Raw genomic sequence first — 19,569 nt, 5'->3', positions numbered from 1 at the left:
GGGGTCCTTTAAATATTTTTTTTATTTGTTGACTAATCTCCTTGTTTGTGATAATGCTTATACCTTTGACTTTACAGCCATTATCTAATCTTCACAGGTCCTGGTGAGGTAGAAAGGGAGCAAATCTTATCTCCATTCTACAGATGAGGAAACAGAGAGGCAGGGAGGTTGTGTAACAAGCTCACATTTTAACTGGCACATTCTGTCCAAATGCAAAAATGACAGTAGGGCACGGACATTGTTTTTCCAGGAATGGGGCTGGATATTCACCTGGTCACACATATGTTCACCAATCCCCTTTAGGATCAGCATTTCTACAGTGACTGCACTGAATCTCCGTAGAACCTATTGGAAAAATATGCAGCAAACCAGCCCAAGTGAGGAGCAAATTCTTGACCTTGGTACCACTGGCTCTGGTGCCCATGACCTGAGCCGTAGACTGAAAGCCTAAGTAACCCAAAGCAGAATGGGACGGATCCAAAAAGTTCCATTGCTCCCCTTCTAAATAATTCTAGAATAGGAAAGAAAGGACAATTTTTCATGATCTCGCCTAGTTTTGTTCTGTCTCAGGTTTGCAACACATTTTACACCCAAGCAAATCCTAAAATATGAGATATAAATACAAAAATAAGAGAAAGCTAAGATGTAAACTACATGAATAAAATTGAACCACAGTAAGACAAAAAATGAATGAGAGAAAGGTTTACAGAGGCTTGGATCTTCAGGAGCACAGCATCATTGTGGGTATGAAGTGGTTCTTCACTTGTATTTCTACCTGTAGGTCAAGAAGGTAAAGAAAAGGAAAGGTTAAAAATCAAAGGGATTCTTTTCCAGATAACATTATGTATCCTCTCTCTCTCTCTCTCTCTCTCTCTTTTTTTTTTTTTAGCTTTATGGAGGTATATTTGATATCCTCTTTTAAAGGAAGTAGGAGCCCTTATTCCTCAGAAAAACTTATAGGGAAAAAACATGCCAGATGCCTGGAGTTTTAACCAGATACGACCTGTAGTAACCAGGTGGTAGGGGATTATCTCCTGAAAACAAGCTGGAGAAATCTCTCTTATATCAGAGCACCTTCTAGAGGTTTTAGAAGCAGGAAGGCAGCCTGGCCTATCTTTTGGAATGCAAATTTCCCTGCAGAACACCAGGCAAAAAATTCAGGAAGCCCAAACCAGACATCACTGCCAAACTACAAAACAGAAGTGTTTTCAGGACAGCATATCCTCTCTCAGTCTACCTGTTTACGCAAGTTTCTTTTCAAACTGCATATACAGTTGTAGGTCTGTGAATTATATGTCTGTGAACACTACAAAAATGTCCTTAATCTACCTCCAAAAGCAGATCTAAGTTTTAGTATCAAACTGATGGATCCTGAACTCTCTCAATCCAGGACTAGTAGTGTGTTGTGCTCAACTCTGACTGTGGAAGGGGACCAAACTGTTTTCCTGGATTTGTGAAATGGCAAGAGGCTAGCAGTACCAATAAGCCAGACCACACAATGGTTCCTCAGGCACTGCCGGAGACCAACTCCGAAGACCCCCCTACTGAGTGGAACCCAAAGTCTGCTGCTTGAGCTACCCTTCCTTATTCAGCACTGCCTTCTACACACGTTCCAGCAACCCAGGAGAATTTGGCATTAATTTCTCAATATGTCACCATGGCTAGAGCTAAGCAAAAGCCAAAAATGAATTAGGTAAATTCAGTAGGTTCAGGCACAAATTCAGCAGGTGAATTTATTTGCAAATTACTCTTTTGATCCTTCTCATGTAAGATTCTCTTTAGAGACATAGAAGAGAACTTGATTATTCTTAAAGTAAAGGAAAGCAGTATTTGATTTCAATATTTGGTGCATAGCCAATCATACAAAAAATACTTAATGAAAGAATCCTTTTTGAAGTTATTCTGCATTTATTACAGGATTATTGATTTTAGTAATGAGAATTTTATTGTTGGTATTGGGTTGACATGAGACAATTTTTTTTTCCTGGAGATTTCTCGATCATTTAATTGAGTCACCTTATTCCTTCTGCTCCAATACACAAATGCTCCTGTTATTCTTTGAATTAATTTGGATAAAAGCCTTCTGCAAAAGCCATCTTTCTGGATCCACAACGTCCTCCCTGAGCATTTGTTAACACATTACATTATACTAAAGTGAATTCACCCACCACAAATTAGACAATCTATCCTGGTTTTAATATTTTTTGAAGGCTTACAAAGTGCTAATCATGAAAGCAGTGATTCCCAGCCCTGGTTTTTTGATAGCCTGGGGTATCTCCAACTACCTCATAGACCTTGAAAAAACAAAATTCCAAAAATTTTTCAGAAGAAAATTAACTATAGTTTCATTTAATTTGAAATATAAATATCTGCCATTGGAGGTAGGAAGTGTGTCACAGTGGGACTTGGTGGGCTGGAGCGTCGTGAAAAAAAAACGAAAAAAGCAACAATAGCCCATTGAAACTCCTCAAAGCTCAAAATCATTATGCTTTCCCCCAAAAAAAGAAATGCTATTCTTATTCCTAGGAACTTCAATTCTAACACACACCGTATGACAGGCACAGAAAGGAACTAGGACAAAACCCATTCCAGGACATTTCCTCAAAAAGAATACAAATAAGGTGTGTCTCACATTTTCACGGATAAAATAAACACGATAATATCTAATAATTCCAGTGCACTAAATTACAGTTGTACTAAGAAATGAGAAAATGTCTGGAATAGGACCAGAATTGCTTTTTAATTGTCCATTAGAAAAGGCAAAGAATAAAATCGCCTGCAATGATTTCGTTTCGAGATCATTCACCTTATTTTTAAAATACAAAATCAAAAACATATTGAGACGCGTGGTGAGGCTGAGCAATACAGTCGAAGCAAACTGTCTCCTCTCCTCAGCTCAGGATCCGCAGCTACAGCGAGCCCACAGTGCCAGCTTGAGCCTGGCAAGGCACTAGCATTGCACAAAACAAAATCTGAATTTTTCAGCTCAAGCTGATTCCACTGAGAACATCTCTCTCTCTCTCTTCACCTCTTCTTTCTTTTTTCTGAATTGAGGTCTTTCTTTTTAAGGATGTTCTTCCATTATGTGAGATGCTCCCTAAGTAAATGAAAAACAAGGACAATTTTATTTTCATGTGAAGAGTCCTCTCCCAGGGCCATATTCCATGAATGAATGGCTTGTAGGACACACCACCAATAATAAACTCCACCAACTGTGCCAACACAAGTGTGAGAAAAGCACAGGGAAGCTAAGGCTCGCCAAAGGAATTCTCCCATACCTGCCGTGGCTGACTCCTTCCAAGAAAGCTGTTGAGTCAGCTTGCTTATTTACTTGCTTATTTGCCAGGAAGGTATTCCTTTTAAAAAGTAAAAATAAATAGCTCCTACAACCTCTTCCTTGTCTTGAAATCACTATTTCTACTAGAAAATAAATGTGTAAACTCCCTCTGTTAAGATCCTGGAGAACTATATGATCAAAACCTACCAATATTTGTTGAAGGAGCAATCCTATACTGGCTAGAAAAGGAACTGGGAACAAGGAGGTCATTTCCCATTCAAATTTAAATGTCACCATGAAATACTGTCGGAAATCAAACACATCAAGAGTGATTGCACATGTCACAAACTCATCTCATCTGACCTCCCCAACACTTGTACTGGAGTGTTACTGTCACTGAATTGTCTGGATTCCAAAGAGCATTCTGGCCGAGCTCTCACCCACCCTGTGGATTAACTAAGACCTTTTTTTTTTCCTTTTAAGTCCCAGGCTTGTTTTCCTCCTGCAACACAAAAGGCTTTTAGTCCACCTACCCACCATCAATAAGCTGGTATGCAAAGAAGAACGCAACTTGGTTAAATGTTGAAATAGAATATAGTTAAAAAAAATCCACATGACTTATTCCTCAATCTACTTCATTTATTGGATAAAACATAAGCTTCTACCCATTCCTCAAGCCATCCTCACTCCCATTCTTTTCACTCATTCTTCATCTGTTTAACAAATATTTATTGAACACCTGTTACACTCAAAGCTCTTTGCTGGGCACTGAGTTTGCAGCCAAAATTCTCCTGGAGAGAGACAGAAATAGACAGATATTGTTTTAAATAATTCCTGGAAATTGTAAGAACTATGAAGAAAATATAACTAGGTAGGGGGATAAAGACAAATTTGAATACAATTTTCTAAATATGAAGACAGTGACCTGCTTCTTAACAAATGAGGGAAGAAAATAGTCATGGACATAACATTTCAGGTTGGTTGTCCAGGGAAGGGCTCTCTAAGGCTAGGATATTTAAGCTGATTTTCTGCTGAAAGAGAAAACCAGTCAAAAAAAAAAAAAGAGCGAAAATGCTCTACAGTGAGAATGAGCTTGGTGAGTCCAAGGAACAGAAAGGAGGCAGGAAGGCTGAAGCATAATGAAAAGCAAAATAAGGTAAACCTGGATATTTGAGGGACTTGGAGGTTGGAATTTATTCTAAATGCAATGGGCAGCCTTTGGAGGATATTAAACAAGGAAGTGACTTGATCTGATTGAGGATTTCAAACAGCAGAGTGTCAGCTCTCTGGGGAGTCTAGTAAAGAATCAAAGCAGGACAGATTCAGGATATATTTTTGAGAAAGAGGAAGAAAAGGGATCAAAAATAGCTGTCATGTTTTTTACTTAAACAGCTGAGTGGATGGTAAGTCATTAACTGAGATGAAGCTGATTGGGGGATACTTCTAGAACCCTCTTCTAGCTGTGAAAGGTGGAAATTCACTTATTCAACTTTGTCCCCCAGCAATCCTTGAACACATGAAAAGTGGACTTTTATCAGCTCTCCTCATTTTTCTTATGTTCTAGTGTCCTATTTAAATCACAATATTCTTGGTTGCTGGCATGCTTTTCTATTCCATTCCTGTCAATTTCAAAACCTAGTTTAAAATCCAGTTCTCTAAGAAGACTTTGCTGATTGAAACTCTCCTCATACTGATTACTCACTACTAATATTCATTCTTTTAGTTTTTATTACAAATCTTTTACTCTGTTTTATACTTAGCTCCTACTGGATTTAACCAGATTCCTTGGCCTTCCTCTTTTTCAGCCTCCACCTGCCCCATCTCCCGACCACATCTTTTGCATATTCCCCATGCCCCCCCAGGCTCTGTGTTTCCCAAGCCTGACTTCTGCCCCCCCACCCCTCTCACCCCCCCCACCCCCCCCCCACCCCCGCCAACTGTTCTCTAACTGGCATTCCCTCCCCATCGCTTTGCCTGCCACACAATACGGCCAATCATTAAGACCCAGATCAAGGCATCGCTTTTCAAGGAGCCATTTTTGACCCCTCCCCAATCAGAGGTGATTTCTCCCTCCCCATCCCCTAGGAGGCAGTGGAGTATAATGATTGACATCTCCAGCTCTGGGGTCAGACTCAGTTCACAGGCCCACCTCTGCTGTGTCCTAGCTGTGTGCCCTTGGGTAACTTATTAATATGTATAGTTCTCTGCTGCTTCATCTGGAAAGTGCGTGTAGGGGGAAGGGGAAAGTAAGAGTACCTATAACTCATAAAGTTGTTGAGGATTAAGTGAGACAACACACCTAAAATATATCATATAGCACCTGACATATAATAAGGACTCTTCAACGTTAGATTTCTTTTTTATTTTTATTTCAGCGTTCTTTGGCTCTCTTGTAAAAATAACAGCCTACTTTGTATTGTGGTTGTCTTTAACCCAGCAGATTAAAAGCTTTCTGAGGATATAATGGCATCTTCTTCATCTTTGTATTTAGTAGATATCCTATGAATATTTATTGATGAATGAATGCTAAACATAAAATAAACAATTCTAAAGATTTTCATTTCTTTTGCCCAAATAGATCTATTCCTCTTAAAGTAGAAATAATATCTTTTCATTTCTTATTTTAAATTCCATATTGCCCAGCATGCACATATACTCTAGGCGTGTATATACATATATATATACACTGTGTATATATAGTATACAGTCATTATTTTTAACTTCTTAAAAATTTTCTGAATTAAGAAACTCTTAAATAATCAGTACAAGGAATGCATGTATCATGCTAAATTCACCAGTGATGCTGCTTTTAAAAAGAAAAACTACCTCTTCATTTTTCCTAAACATAAGGAATGACCACAACAGGGCATCATTCCAGCTAGCAAAAATCTTCAGGCCTCTGAAGACCCAGAGTTAGGCAGGAGGTTCTCGTTAGTGACATGTGTTCTCTCATCAACATCAATTAATATTTATTGGACAAAGCATGGATGCAGCACACTATGCTGTGTGTTTCGTACACATTTTCTAAATGTGAAGAAACTCTCTGCTTTCTTACATGTCAAGAAAGACTATAATAAATAATAAAAAACATATGTGTCTATAGGTTTATGAATAGTCTTGTATCTCATCTCACATAAGAAGGAAAATCTTCAAGAAGCAGGTAGATCGTGACTGGCTTTGAGATCTGACAAAGACAGAGTCCAGTGGAGAAATAAAGGGAAAGAGTGTGGATCTGAAACTAAATCGGGGGTCGGTTGTAGCTTACCTTTTTTTTAACTAAGCACAACATGCTAAAATAGGGATAAAAACTGGATTAAAAGATAAACTTGGAATCTCTACATCTTTCTTCACAAAGTATCACTTAAGCTAGAAAGGATTTCCTACAGTTTTCAGTAAACATAATTTTATTATATTCTTTGTTCCCAGATTATCCCATATCCAAATAATTATAGACGTACATTACACAACCCTGCATAAAGAATACCGTTTTTCCCTAGTGATAAGCTAGTATCAAAACTCCTGAATAATTACGCCTTAATACAATCCATTGTAGTTCTCCCTTGCTCATTTGCTTTTTTCTCTCTTTTTACACCTTCCTGTCCTTCATTTCTTCCTTTCTTTCTTTCCTGACTTCTTCTGAGTTTTCCAGCATTTGTGAATAATTTGGTCAACCCTTCTATCTGACAGTCCGTGTCTTCAGTCACTAGTCAGCAGCTATACTCTATTTCACAGATTGAGTTATTTAACTGCACAAGTTCTTGTCTCCAATACACACTCTTCTTTTCTCGGTTGAGTTATAACACATACTTTTTTCATCAACCTCTAAAAGAAGTAACAAAGAGTCCATTCTTACACACAAACTCAAGAATCCAGGATAATTTCACATGTAGCATCCACTTCAACTCTCAATATTTCCATGTCACAATCTAACTGCCTATGGCATATCCTGAATTCTGATAAAAAAAACTTGTCCAATTCTATCTGTAAAATTTATCTCTCTTGATGTCTGATTGACAAACTACCTAAAACACACTCAAACTGAAACAAGTGGGTAATAAAACCACCGAGATAACCATTGTCTGCTCTGCTTCTCAGTCTCTACATACTTCTTTATACCTTCATTGACTTTATATCCAGTAGAGCCTCCATGGATTACACTTCTGAATTAAACAAACTTTTGGCCTATGTCTTTCTGTCTCATGCATTATTTCTCTGCTTAGCTACTAATAGTTATTCCCCCATTACTGTTCAAGTTAACTAAGTGGAAAAACACATACTCTCAAATACAAAACTGTTCAGCGCTATCCGAAAGTAAAGGATCTCTCCTAATTGTGCATCCCATATTTATTCGTCAAAGTAGTTGTAAGAACATACCCACTTTTATCTCTCCTGGTTTTTTTTTTAATCTCCCTCCTCGACAAAACAACATATGCTAAAATCAAGGGCATTTATTTCAATTCATCAAAATTGGTATTTGACACTGCATTTGTATGCCTTTTTGCCTACCGAAAAATTGGAACTTGGAAAATAATAACTGAGAGAGATCTCTGGAAGGAAAGACATTATTTGATACAGTAATATTATAATAATACAGCTCTTTTCCCACGTACTTCAAAACTGACTCCAAATTTAGAAAATGAAGCTCAATTACTTTTTAAAGTGGGAATTTAAGTCGAAAGTAAAAAAGGTCACCCACTTTATTTTTAAGCAGCCAGCTCCCACAAGGGTGGATTTGGGTCTGTTTTATTTACTGCTGAATCCCCATGTCTAGGACAGTGCCTTACACATAGTAGGGGTTAGCTCAATAAATAAATATTAAATGAATGAGCTACTTTACCCCCAAAAATGTTGAAACTTGTTTACTAGCTGTCAATTGCAGGTTCCTTCATGCGTAAAATAGCATCAACTGTGTAATTTTCCCCCACTTCCTCCTTTTGCAGAAAGCCAACAAAAGAACTGTAACTTTCTACCTAAGGATCAAAGGTGTCAACCTATTGGCTCAGGATACTTTAAAGTCTTGGATAACAGTCTTTGGTTATTTTTAGAAAATTTCTTTTGTTTCAAGCTAGAAAAGACGTATTAACAAAGATCAAAAAATAAATCACTGATTCAGAGTAGGAAAATGCATATCAAGAAGTTCAAAATATAGTTTGGAGAGGCTGTGAGCTAATCTTCCCAGAATACAAGTCAGATCTAGCTTTAGATACTAAAGAGCTACATCAGTCTCACTTGGGACCCATCAACATAAAAGGAATGGGAGAACTCAGAGAGTTGAAAGTCTGAAAAGGAAAGAGAAAAACAATTAAAAAATTATAGAGTGACCCATGCATTCTCACTGCCTACAACAATAAATCAAGAGGTAGAAAAATACAACCAAGTTGTAACAATGGTTAACTGTAGATGGTGGAACAATGGGTGAGTTTATTCTCACCCATAATTTTCTGTATTTCCAAACATTCTACAATAAGTATGTAAGAATAGGGCAGTCAGAAAGAAAATAATACACATTCTTCTTAAAGCAAGAAAAAAGTCAAGGATATAAATCATGTTTTCCATGAAGAAAACTTAAAGGATTAAGATTACATAGCCAAAGAAGAGAAGGTAGATTGGTGACTTAACAGTCTTCATTGTTTAAACAACCATTAAACTAAACCTAATGCAAAACACAGAGGACGGGCTTATTTCTTGTTAAATAATAATAATAAATATATATACACATATATGTGTGTCCATAAACACACACATGTACACAACATATACACATACACATATATTATACATACTTACAGGGAGTAAGGCTCTCAGAGAAAGGGCAAAGGTACACAAACTATGTGAAAAGAAAGTACCTAAAATTAGAGTATCATTTCAGGCACCACCTCTTATATGGGATGCGAAGATGGAGAACATGAACAAGGACAAAGGAGTATGATGTCTTCCCAAGGGGACATCAAAGAATGTCAGGAAAAGGAGACACGTTTAAAATAAAGGCGAAATAGAATGCCTGTTGGACTACAATCAAGGCATACCCATGGAAGTGTCCAATGTGTGAACATACATTCTGGAGTAGAAAAATGTTTGAGAACCCCTGACCCACCATCTTCAAGGGGAAAGATTCTGGATAGCCCAAGACAATATGAGAACAAGCAGTTTCTCTCATAGGGTGATCAGAAATGAAAAGTCTTGTCAAAAAGGAAGAAAAGACCCCAAATTAAGCTCTGTTCGTTTCACAAAGCTGACTAGAAGCTTTCCTGCTATCTATATATCTTGATCTAAAATTACTTAGGGGAATACAAAGCCCAACCTAGTAACCTCTTTGACCCATTCTGTGGTTGAGGAGTTGTATTATTCTCAACAAAGCTGCAATTTGCATCCAGTTTCTCTCTTTCCAGTTGTCACAGGGATAGTAAATAAGAAATCAACATTACCCACATAATAAAAGGTGACCTCTCTCACGTATCATAATTACACCATAAAAAGGGATAACAAGAAAATACGCTTTTACTCAGTGAAATTGCTCTCCCAGAAGAAATATCAAGAATGATAGCAGGTGCCATGGTTAATGGGGGAGACACTTGGAGGACATATGGGGTTTTCTAGGCTCTTGAAATCACATTGTATAGGTAGCTGCCTCCCTTTGACCTCATGTCAATGACAATTGACCACATATATCTAGGATTAGAATGGTTCTGGTCAATTCAAACTTTCACACAGGATCTGGACCAAGCAGATAGAAAATACAATCAAACTTAAGCCTTCTATTTAAGATAGGAGCCCCTTCCAAGCTCTCCAATTTCCTCAGGCGGTACTACAACTGAAAACAGCCAAAGGAAGTGTTCAACAGGAAACTCAACTGGCTTCATTCTTCAAAGAGGAATAGTGAGGATGTACCCAGCAGCTACTATGTGTCAGCGACTCTACTGAACACGTTACATCCACTATATCTTTGGGGTCCTGAGGCTGTCCAGTTCTGGCTACTCTTTCTAAAGTTAAATTCAGGGAAATTCTAAGGTCCTTGGAAGTCTCCCACCAGCGGTAGCCAGAAAAGTGTCTAGAACAAGTCCAGGAATAACCTAGTCCCCGTCACTCAAAAATGAAGGCTACATAGTACTGTTGGATGGGGAGAACTAGAAAATTATTTTATTGTGGAAGGCCTGGCTCCACTACCTTGCATCAGAGCAAATTCTGTTGGAGTTCCAAACCTGAATCACTCTCTTCAGGGTTATTGATTCACCATATTTGGCTCTTGTACATCTCACTCGTTCATCCGTTCTCTCTCTCTCTCTTTCTCTCAGCTTTGCTCTATGTCCTCACGAAACAGAAAGGGTGCACAGAATTGGTGAGAGGTGACAGAGATCAAAGGGCATCATCGCCCTGCTTGTTCCAAGGTGTTAGCCCTAGGACTGTACTGTTACTCTCACTTCCACCCACAACCCTTTTATTTTCTGTTGCATATTGAACCTTGACCAGAAAGCTTTCCCCACTCCCATGCCCTTCCCCATCTCCCTTTCCCCATCCCATCCACTCTACCTACATGTGCATTCACACACACACACACACACACATTATACTCACACACACCCTTATACTGACACACATCCCTCTCGCTTCAAAGGGCATCAAGTACTCAAAGAGAGAAAAGGAAACACTCAGACCTCACTGAGGCCATCCGCATGTACCCCAAGTCAGAATTCAACTTGGTTTGGGGCGGTTTCAATTTATTAGTTTCACAGTCACGAATCAGTACCACACAAGAATCGATTTCAAATAGCTTTTCTTTAAATGGAGCATTGACAGCCCAAGTTTAGGGCAGATCCTATAACTAGATAGAATTTTTTTTACATCACTTTAGTGAATACAGCATGTTGGCAAAAGATTATTAAAGTAACTCTTGTGGCCAGCATCTCTGTGTTCTCCACCTCTCGGAAAGCTGCACGACTCAGCTGCATGGAAAACAAAACAGAGCATTTTGGTGTCAGCAGCCGTGCACCCTACGGGTGGAAGGCCTTATAAATGCTGGAGAGGCCCCTCTTTAAAAGGCAGCCGTACCTCCCAATGTGCCCTTCCTCTGCTCTAACGCTGCAGAATGCTACATGGTGCTCTGACATCCGTCTGGGTAGTAGTCTCTCCACTCTGTTCCTCTTCTGGTCTATACTGAAGAGGTGTGAAGGGAAAAGCCTCAAAGGTGGGCAGTTCTAAGTTTATGCGCTGCAACAAGGCAGCCATATCCTTCTGCTTTCCCCTGAAAATCAAGCCTCACCTTATCGTTTCCTCACCAAGATTAACTCCTGCTTCCTGAAGAGTATTTCTGAGGTAGAAAGCAGAGGTGGTGAAAAAAAGGGGAGCTGAAAAGTCCAATCTGTCAAGCACCATTTTAGAAGAAAGGAAAACTGAAAAGTGAACGTATTTAACATGAGCCATTTCCTGCACTCAGGAGGGAAGAAAGCGCGCTAGTCACTGTGTGCAGGAGGAGATCCGCACTGGTGTTATCTCTGACCTGCAGCTTAGCCCCAGTGTCTCAGCTGCCAAAAAGCTCCCATTCAACGTTGTGCTGAGTTCATCAATGCTCCACGTGTCAGGATCCTAACAGGAAAAAGCAGGACAGACAGTCTCTCCATTCAACCGCCTGGGGACCCCATGACAACTCAAATCCCCTCGCAGACCGTCCATATCAACCTTCGGCAGGTCAGAGCACGCAACCCCTTCAGAACCACAGCTCAGGCCCACACCCTTTCCCCTTGTCAACGTTGTCACTTTAAACAGAACATCGAGCCTTATCACGAAACCTGAAGTAAGTATGACAATTAAGATGGATTGCAAAGCCTGCTTGTGCTTCACAATTAACAATCACTTGGCAGCGGGTTCCACGCAACTGTTGGGGGGTATGGCAAGAACTTTATCCCTGCTTAGTGCCGCATTAGCATATTTAGTAGGCTGCAAGACATAATTCCTAAGATATGAACATATTTTTGTCTTTTTAAAAAATCTGCAATTAAGCTATAATATGTAGAGACTGCACCAGGCAATCAACGTGCAAACACCAAGATGGAGTTGGGGTAAAGGAGGGCAAGCATGAGAAATGTTCCCCCAGCCCTGATAACAACCTGAATCAGTAACTGCTCCCAGTGTCACGGGTGAGCTAGAAAACTGTGGCTCCTTCCTGTCTGTGACACAACTTAGGGGGCTGGTGTCACCCCACTGCTGCTGGCATCAGGTGATTGCTCTATAAGAGCATAGCAACACGCTTTACACCCACATATGAAAAAAATCGGACCCTGAGATGACCCTTGTGGTTACTTAGCAAACTATACCTTTTTCACAGAAAGCACTTTTTGATTCTCAAACTCTGAGTTATAAAAGATGCTGATAAAAATCACAAAGGCACTTTATTCAACAAAAAAAGAGGTCTCTTCCTCAAATTTTCCATTATGTTCCCTTACTTGCACGCCCATCTGCCACATTGTTGATAAAAGATTGGGGAGCACCGAGACTGAACCCATGTTACCAAAAATGCAACCCAGGCTACTGTCCCAAGCTTCTTCAGTGTGCTTTTGTATATGTTCAGCCCTAGAGTCCAAGCGTGCCCCCAGTGGGGGCTGAGGAGGGCAAGAAACCTAGCCAGATCTTTCTGATAGCCAGGACTGTCTTTCTTGACATCTGGGTTGCAAGAAGGCAGGATATCCTGCCAAATATACTACAGCTGTGAGACCCACCTTGTGACTTAAGACACTGCAGAAGCTGAGGAACACGGAAGACATAGGTGTGTTTTCTGGGAAAGAAACCTAACTCTTTACCTCTTTTGTACAAGAAAACACACACATACGCACATACATGCACACACATACACACATGCACGCACCCCACCAGTTTAGCTGAGCAACTCTCCAGTTGCATGAAAGAAAGCATATGAAAGTAACAAATGCGATTTAGCACACACAGTCTCTCTTTACAAAACCAGGGGAGTGGCAGATGAAAACACCCGGCAGTCTTGGCAGGCCCAAAGCAAAGCAAAGCTGTGACAAAACAAAACAGGTGTACAGGTATAAAACTTTTGCTTTCCAATAATGCCCCTCTCTTCACCGGAATGCTTTGACAGGTGCAGAAGTTCAAGTTACAGTGGGGAAGTGGCAAATAAATACACAGCATTAGCGTCTGACGTGCTTGCTGAGCACCGGGGATGTTAATAACTGGCAAGGTACACTAATCTCTGATTGCAACATTTGGTTTACCTTAATCTGGAGGGACAGCTGTATTAAAGAGGGAATTATACTAATCAGTTCAAGGCCCTTGCATATAAAACTTCCCATTAGGCTTAAAGTACACCAGCTTATGCTCATTCTCTAGGAGCCTTACATCTGGTTCTGAATAAGGCTGCCTCTCATTTGCAAGGTACAAACTGAAAACAAGGGGGAGGGGGGCTGACAGTTGCTGGAGGATGGGTGATAGAAGAGCAAGCCACTAATTCTTTGAAATTTTTAACAGCACAAAACTAGCTTCTAGGCATCTTAATACTAAAAGGAAAAAAAAAAGCATGTGTTATCAACCCTAGGCCATTTTTTCCTGTTACCGGAGGTGACCAACATAAAATAAAATTGATGATGTCAGTCAAAAACAGCTAAGCACAAAGCTTGGCTTTGTTATCTTAAGTCAGAAGGTATGATAGGCCATGCCATATGGCTCTAATCCGCCTCTATCTCCCATCACCTAACAGGAAACCTTCATGTAGCATGACCTTATTTGGCTGTTCCAGGTTAGGGCTGCCCAAAGGGGATTTTTCTGTTTCTGCTATATCCAAAGGTTTATGTTGATTTTTTTCTGAGCCCTGCAAACTATAAATCCGACTGATTACTCTGCACTCTTTTGCTTGACTGAGCCTTTACAATCAGACATCCCCGTTAACAATAAGCTCCTAATGAATCAAACATCTATGGCATTAGTTTCACCTAGCTGCCTCTTTCCCATGCACTGTGCTGCTTTGTCAGACCTGGTTTGATGAGAAAAGCTAGTGACACTTGCTGCACCTATTGATAAACAATTCAGTAATGAGGGGCATAACAAAAATTACCTAAAACAACCTGATTAAAAATGACAGGCAAGGCTTACTCCATTGCTCTATAGTGAAGGTAACTCTGGTTCTGCATAAAGAAAATAATGAGGTAAAATAAAATTTCCTTCTTTACCAAGGAGTTCACTTCTGAAAGTGTGCTGATGAAGTTTTGGTGATGTTTTAAATTCTTTCAGGTTATGTGATTATCAATAACATTAGGGACTCAAAGAATTCAGGATGCTTGCCTTTCAACTCTCTGAGATGAATTCTCTGCTTTTTCTACTTAAACTTTCTGAATAACCAAACTAATATTGAGATCTTCGCTTTCTTTCTTAAATGTGAGTTTAGTCATTGAGAAACTCAATGGTACAAGTGCTAATAATTAGGTAAGTATAGTGTGGGCACAAAAAGAGAAATTCTAAGATACAAAAAAATGTTTGGAACAAGTAGAAAAAAACTTCATGGACAAAACCATCTTCCTAAAAGGAATAACTTAACCTTACCATGGACATTGAAGTTCCTTGTATTGGGGTCACCCGGAGGACCTTTGCAACTTCGAAACAAGCTTATACCCAGGGGATGCCAGGCTCCCGTGAAAGCTTGATTCAAAGACAGAAATGTGTGGGTTTTGCAATTATGAGGCAGCCTGTCGGGAGGGTTTCCATCAGTGCACAGATGCACTTGAAAATCAAATATGGACATGGGGAATGTTTTTTGGAGATGGAAAATGAGTGCTGATGACATGTTTATACTTCACAGATGGATCCAGTACAGAACCATTTTTTGTAAAGAAACAATATCCACCATTTGCTAAAAATTTTTTTTGAGCAGCTACAAAATGGTGGCACAAAAAGTGAATATTCCCATCACACATACTCCACCTGTTCCTTGGTCTTACAACTGTCTTCCATCCTGACTGTAATCAATGACTGTTGTAGTCTTATTTTTTCTCAAATGTTATCCAAAAAGAATATGAAAAAAGCAACACAATACACAAAAGCATTTGGAAGAGGAAAATGATCTGAAATTAATTTGCTACACATGGAAAATTGGAAAATGACAAATGCTATTAAGTAACAAATGCTGAATTTAATCCTGAAAAAATGCATTTTCTTATTGGCATGTTTTCTCCTTAAATTTGATATCAAATCAGTTTTTGAATGTTTTCTCTCTAGAGTCTAGAATGTCTCCTTTATTCCTTCTAATGGCCCCACTTTAGATCCCTTAGGTATTTGAACCTCCAGAAATTACAAACACTTATCATGGTATTAATACCATTTGTTGCCTTATTGTTGATACATTATAATGATAAATAGTTTATAGTTATAAAAAGGCACGAAACCTATAGGATATGTGTTTATATAGATATAATCTAAAGCATTTAACTGTCAAAGAACATTATTGATGACTGTAAACTTTGTTCAATAGAAGATATTAGAATAATCAAATCTTAACTTATTTCCACCATCAATAATATTAACTTGCCATTTCAGATGTGAAATATTGATAAAAGTGACCCACTTCAAAGAGGAAGAGATTGTAACACAATAGAGAAGCTACGGGTGTGAAATACAAAAGTTAATAGTTTAATAATTTAAAACGCACTCTGAACACATTTTCAGACTTGATGAATATGTTTTTTAAGTGTTCCAAATAATACGTGACATCTTAAAATTAATTTTTTCTTAGTTTCAGTCAGACAAATTAACTTTTCCTGATGTTTTACCTTCTTACCATCTGTATTCATAACCCACTGAATTCCACAGCTAATCTTTAGTCAATCATATTTTTATTCTAAGAATTAGTCTGAAGTTAAGAATTAGAAATAGAATATGAATCCCAGCAAATGATCAAATAGCCTGAGAGTGGATAACAAAATCTTAAGAATATACATAAATCGAAGTGTTCTTTCAACCCTGTAGTTTCTGGCAATGTACCAAATATAAATCGGCAGTTCTACATTCTATGATTCTAACACCTTGTTATCATCCTGGAACTAACAAAAGCCTGTGGATACTTCGCTAAATAAAGCAAGTCTTCATTTTTATTTCTGGATTTTTGATACATGTGAATAAGGCCAAAACATTTTATAAATTCTTAATTATTTTTTTGCCTATCCATCAAAAAACAAAAGTTTTAGTCAAAAGCTTCACGTCTTCTTCGAGCTCCACAGAAAATGTTAGTACTCTACCTAAATTAAACTTAAACTTTGAAACAGTGAAGAAAAATGAAAGTATATTTTTCCAATTATAGCACTTATTATGTCGTTATGTTCTTAATCATCATTCAACAAATGCCTAGAACATAGAGCTGGGAAAAAATCAGAGATCATTTGTCTCAATTCCTTTATTTAAAATATTAGGGAAAGGAGGTCCAAGAAGTAATAGAACTATTCAAGTTCACATAACTAGAGTCAGCTGGGTAATCACGTTTTCTGAGGCCTGCTTTATTCTACCAGATCATTCCATTTGCAAATCCTGTAATATTTAGTTATAGTGGACTAATTTTATGTTATGAGTCACTTATTCTCTAAGTACTATATTAAGTATCATATTATGTAATACTATAGTGTTGGAGAGAACATTGCACTTAAAAAATAAGTGAAAAATAAAAATTAATACACTAGATCCTAACTGTGCCTAAATTGTTGCCCGGATGTGAAGTCGGCACCTCTTTAAGATCACTAGACTATTATTCAATAAGTTAATATGTGATTATACAATCAGCTCCCTGGTGATGAGCAGGAGTTATGTAAGGATGCTATTAACCAAAGAACAGCTGAAATATAAGGACACTGTATGTTGGCCTGGCCCCTGCCTACTTCTCTAGCAGAGAGATCCAGGGACAAAACACTCATCCCGTAATCCTGACCATGCCACTTACCATTCATATAAGGAAGAACTGCAGAGCTTTTCTGCATCAAAGTCAATATTGACCTGCAAGGTAGTCAGAAGGGCAGCTTTTTAAAGCTTAAAGTTCATGATAGTCCACTTTTATCTTCTCAAAATGCTTCTAAATGGGGAGAATGGCCAATATTCCCAGATAAACTCATCCTTACTTAATAGAGTTGAAGCAATTTTCCTGAACCCCAGGTTTAAAGGTGAGAAAGCATGGCTATCTCACAAGTATGTTGGGCTACTTTCCAAAGGGATCACTGGTATCTGGAATAGTAGCTGGTGGGGATCCATAGCTTGTCACCTCTATCCCTAACTTCCGGTAGTAGTCCCAACTCTGCCAACAATTATAGGTGATACGTGTGTAAGAAGAAAATATGTTTCTCTCTACTATGAAGGGGTATAGGTTAATCAACCCTGTCTTTCTGGACCCCAAGAATCAAAAAAAGTCTGATTCAAATAGTGTTTGGCATTAGTACAGAGTAGGGAATTCTTCCATCAGTGAAAATTAAAAGTCAAAAATATCTGCCTAATGATGACACCAAATACTTCTTGGTTGATGCATGCATTTTTATAATTTAAGATATTTATCCCATACCTCTAAGTTGGTTGAGTGCTGTTAACCAAAGAACAGCTTAAATATAGGGAGAGTGAATATCAGATATGGCTTTAGGCATTTTGAGAGAAGATGCCCTCGATTTTCCTAAATTTGTCCTAAGAAATATTCATGATGGAGTCTGTTCCCACTACTAGCATTAGTTATGTAAAGGTGTAGAAACTGTCATATAGTTGGATCCCTAACTGCATGGCAATTCGAAGAAAATTTGAAGTTCTATCAATGAAAAGTCAGGGAAGATTTGCATGGGTGAACCTCTATCTCTACATCAAGAAATGCAATAAGATAAAGATGATAGGTTTGTAGAGTTGATCCTAAAACATAGTCAGTTCTTAAGGAGTTCAAAATTCTAATATTTATGAAATACATTAATTTTGTCAAGATAGGGAGAGTTAGACAGAGAAGAAAGAACTGCCATGGGTCCCCATTTTCCCCAAGCTAAGTTGTAAAGAAGGGCTACTAACTTTTCCAGCCTTTTCCAAGTGGAGAATAGATCTTCTTGTGGCTTTTCTCGCTAGCCTCTCCCTGGCTCCACAGAAGTTCCTGTTTACTACATTTGACTTTGCACTCTGGCACTCCCAGGCCTCTCTAATTATGTGCCTATTGTAACATCAGAAGGAATCTTTCCACTCCGCTTTGCCTCCAATAGTCTTAAATTAACTGAAGTCACCACATTTCATTGAGAACTGTGTTATTACATTGTTCTAAACGCTTCGTCTTAAGTTATATGGCACTATTAGAATTTTAACTTTTTTCAAGTAACAAATCATCTTAAAAGATGTTAAAGTCAATTGTTTAGTAAAGTAGATAACTAAAAATTTGAGCTTATTGAAGTCAATTCAAACCATATTCTACAATACTCCAATTAATTCATTCAATGCATATTTATCAGGTCCTGCCATGTGTAACGCACTGTGAACCAAAAGATATAGATTTGTGGAGCTCCAAGTCTCACGAAATACTTCAAAATTTTTGTTCAATTATAAGTTAACATAGGAAGCTGTTTGGGTTTCTTTTTTTTTTTTTTTTTTTTTTGGCATATGAAAATGTATTACTACTGTGTTTTCACCATAAAACATATGATCTTGGTCTTTCCTTCTTGCCTTCATATAATGCCAAAAGAGAAACTTTGGCTACTTTGACAACCTAAAGGAAGACTTCAGGAATGTCACCAATAGCATGACCTTTGCAACCAAATCTAGCAACCAGAACTTCATTTTTCTCCATAAAATTCAAGCAACCATCATTGGGTACGAAGGCTGTGATTTTTTTTTTTGTTTTGCCATTCTTGAGCCTCTGGACCCTAACACACTTTCTGATGACAGAATTTGGCTGTTTGGCTTCAACCCCTACTTTTTCCAGTACAATTCCGTTTGCATGGGAAGCACCTCCAAAAGGGTTGGCCTTAAGGGCTGTGGCCAAATGGGCTTTCTTGTACTGTTTATCACCGCACTTCTGATCTCGTTGGTGGCTACAGAGCTTCCTGGCAGTATGAAGACTGTGACACTTGCCCATCTTGCTGGTGCCACAGGTCTTTGCAAAAGAGCAAACACTTTTTAAAAAAATATTTGCCTTGTTTGATATAAACCAACTTTCTTGTCCCTACTTCCTACTCAGTTATCTCTTCAGCCATTCATACTAGTATTTAATAAGAAATTTTAATTTCTAAGAGCCTATATGGTAGGCTCTATAGTGTAATGGTTAAAAGAATGGGCTTTGGAGTTAGATCAGAACTCAA

At 38.4% G+C, this 19,569-nt stretch overlaps 1 protein-coding gene across 1 annotated transcript; it reads right to left on the bottom strand.

Moving 5' to 3' along the window:
- Positions 1–18,977: 18,977 nt before the first annotated feature.
- On the bottom strand, positions 18,978–19,346 carry LOC131410498 (small ribosomal subunit protein uS12-like). The gene has a single exon (XM_058548615.1). The coding sequence runs from the start codon at positions 19,344–19,346 to the stop codon at positions 18,978–18,980; it is 369 nt and encodes a 122-aa protein (XP_058404598.1).
- Between the last annotated feature and the right edge of the window lie 223 nt (positions 19,347–19,569).

This window comes from Diceros bicornis, chromosome 10, assembly GCF_020826845.1.
Source record: "Diceros bicornis minor isolate mBicDic1 chromosome 10, mDicBic1.mat.cur, whole genome shotgun sequence".
NCBI classification, from domain to species: Eukaryota; Metazoa; Chordata; class Mammalia; order Perissodactyla; family Rhinocerotidae; genus Diceros; species Diceros bicornis.
The sequence above is the reverse complement of the archived record's forward strand: the minus strand, read 5'-3'. Positions and strand labels throughout refer to the sequence as shown.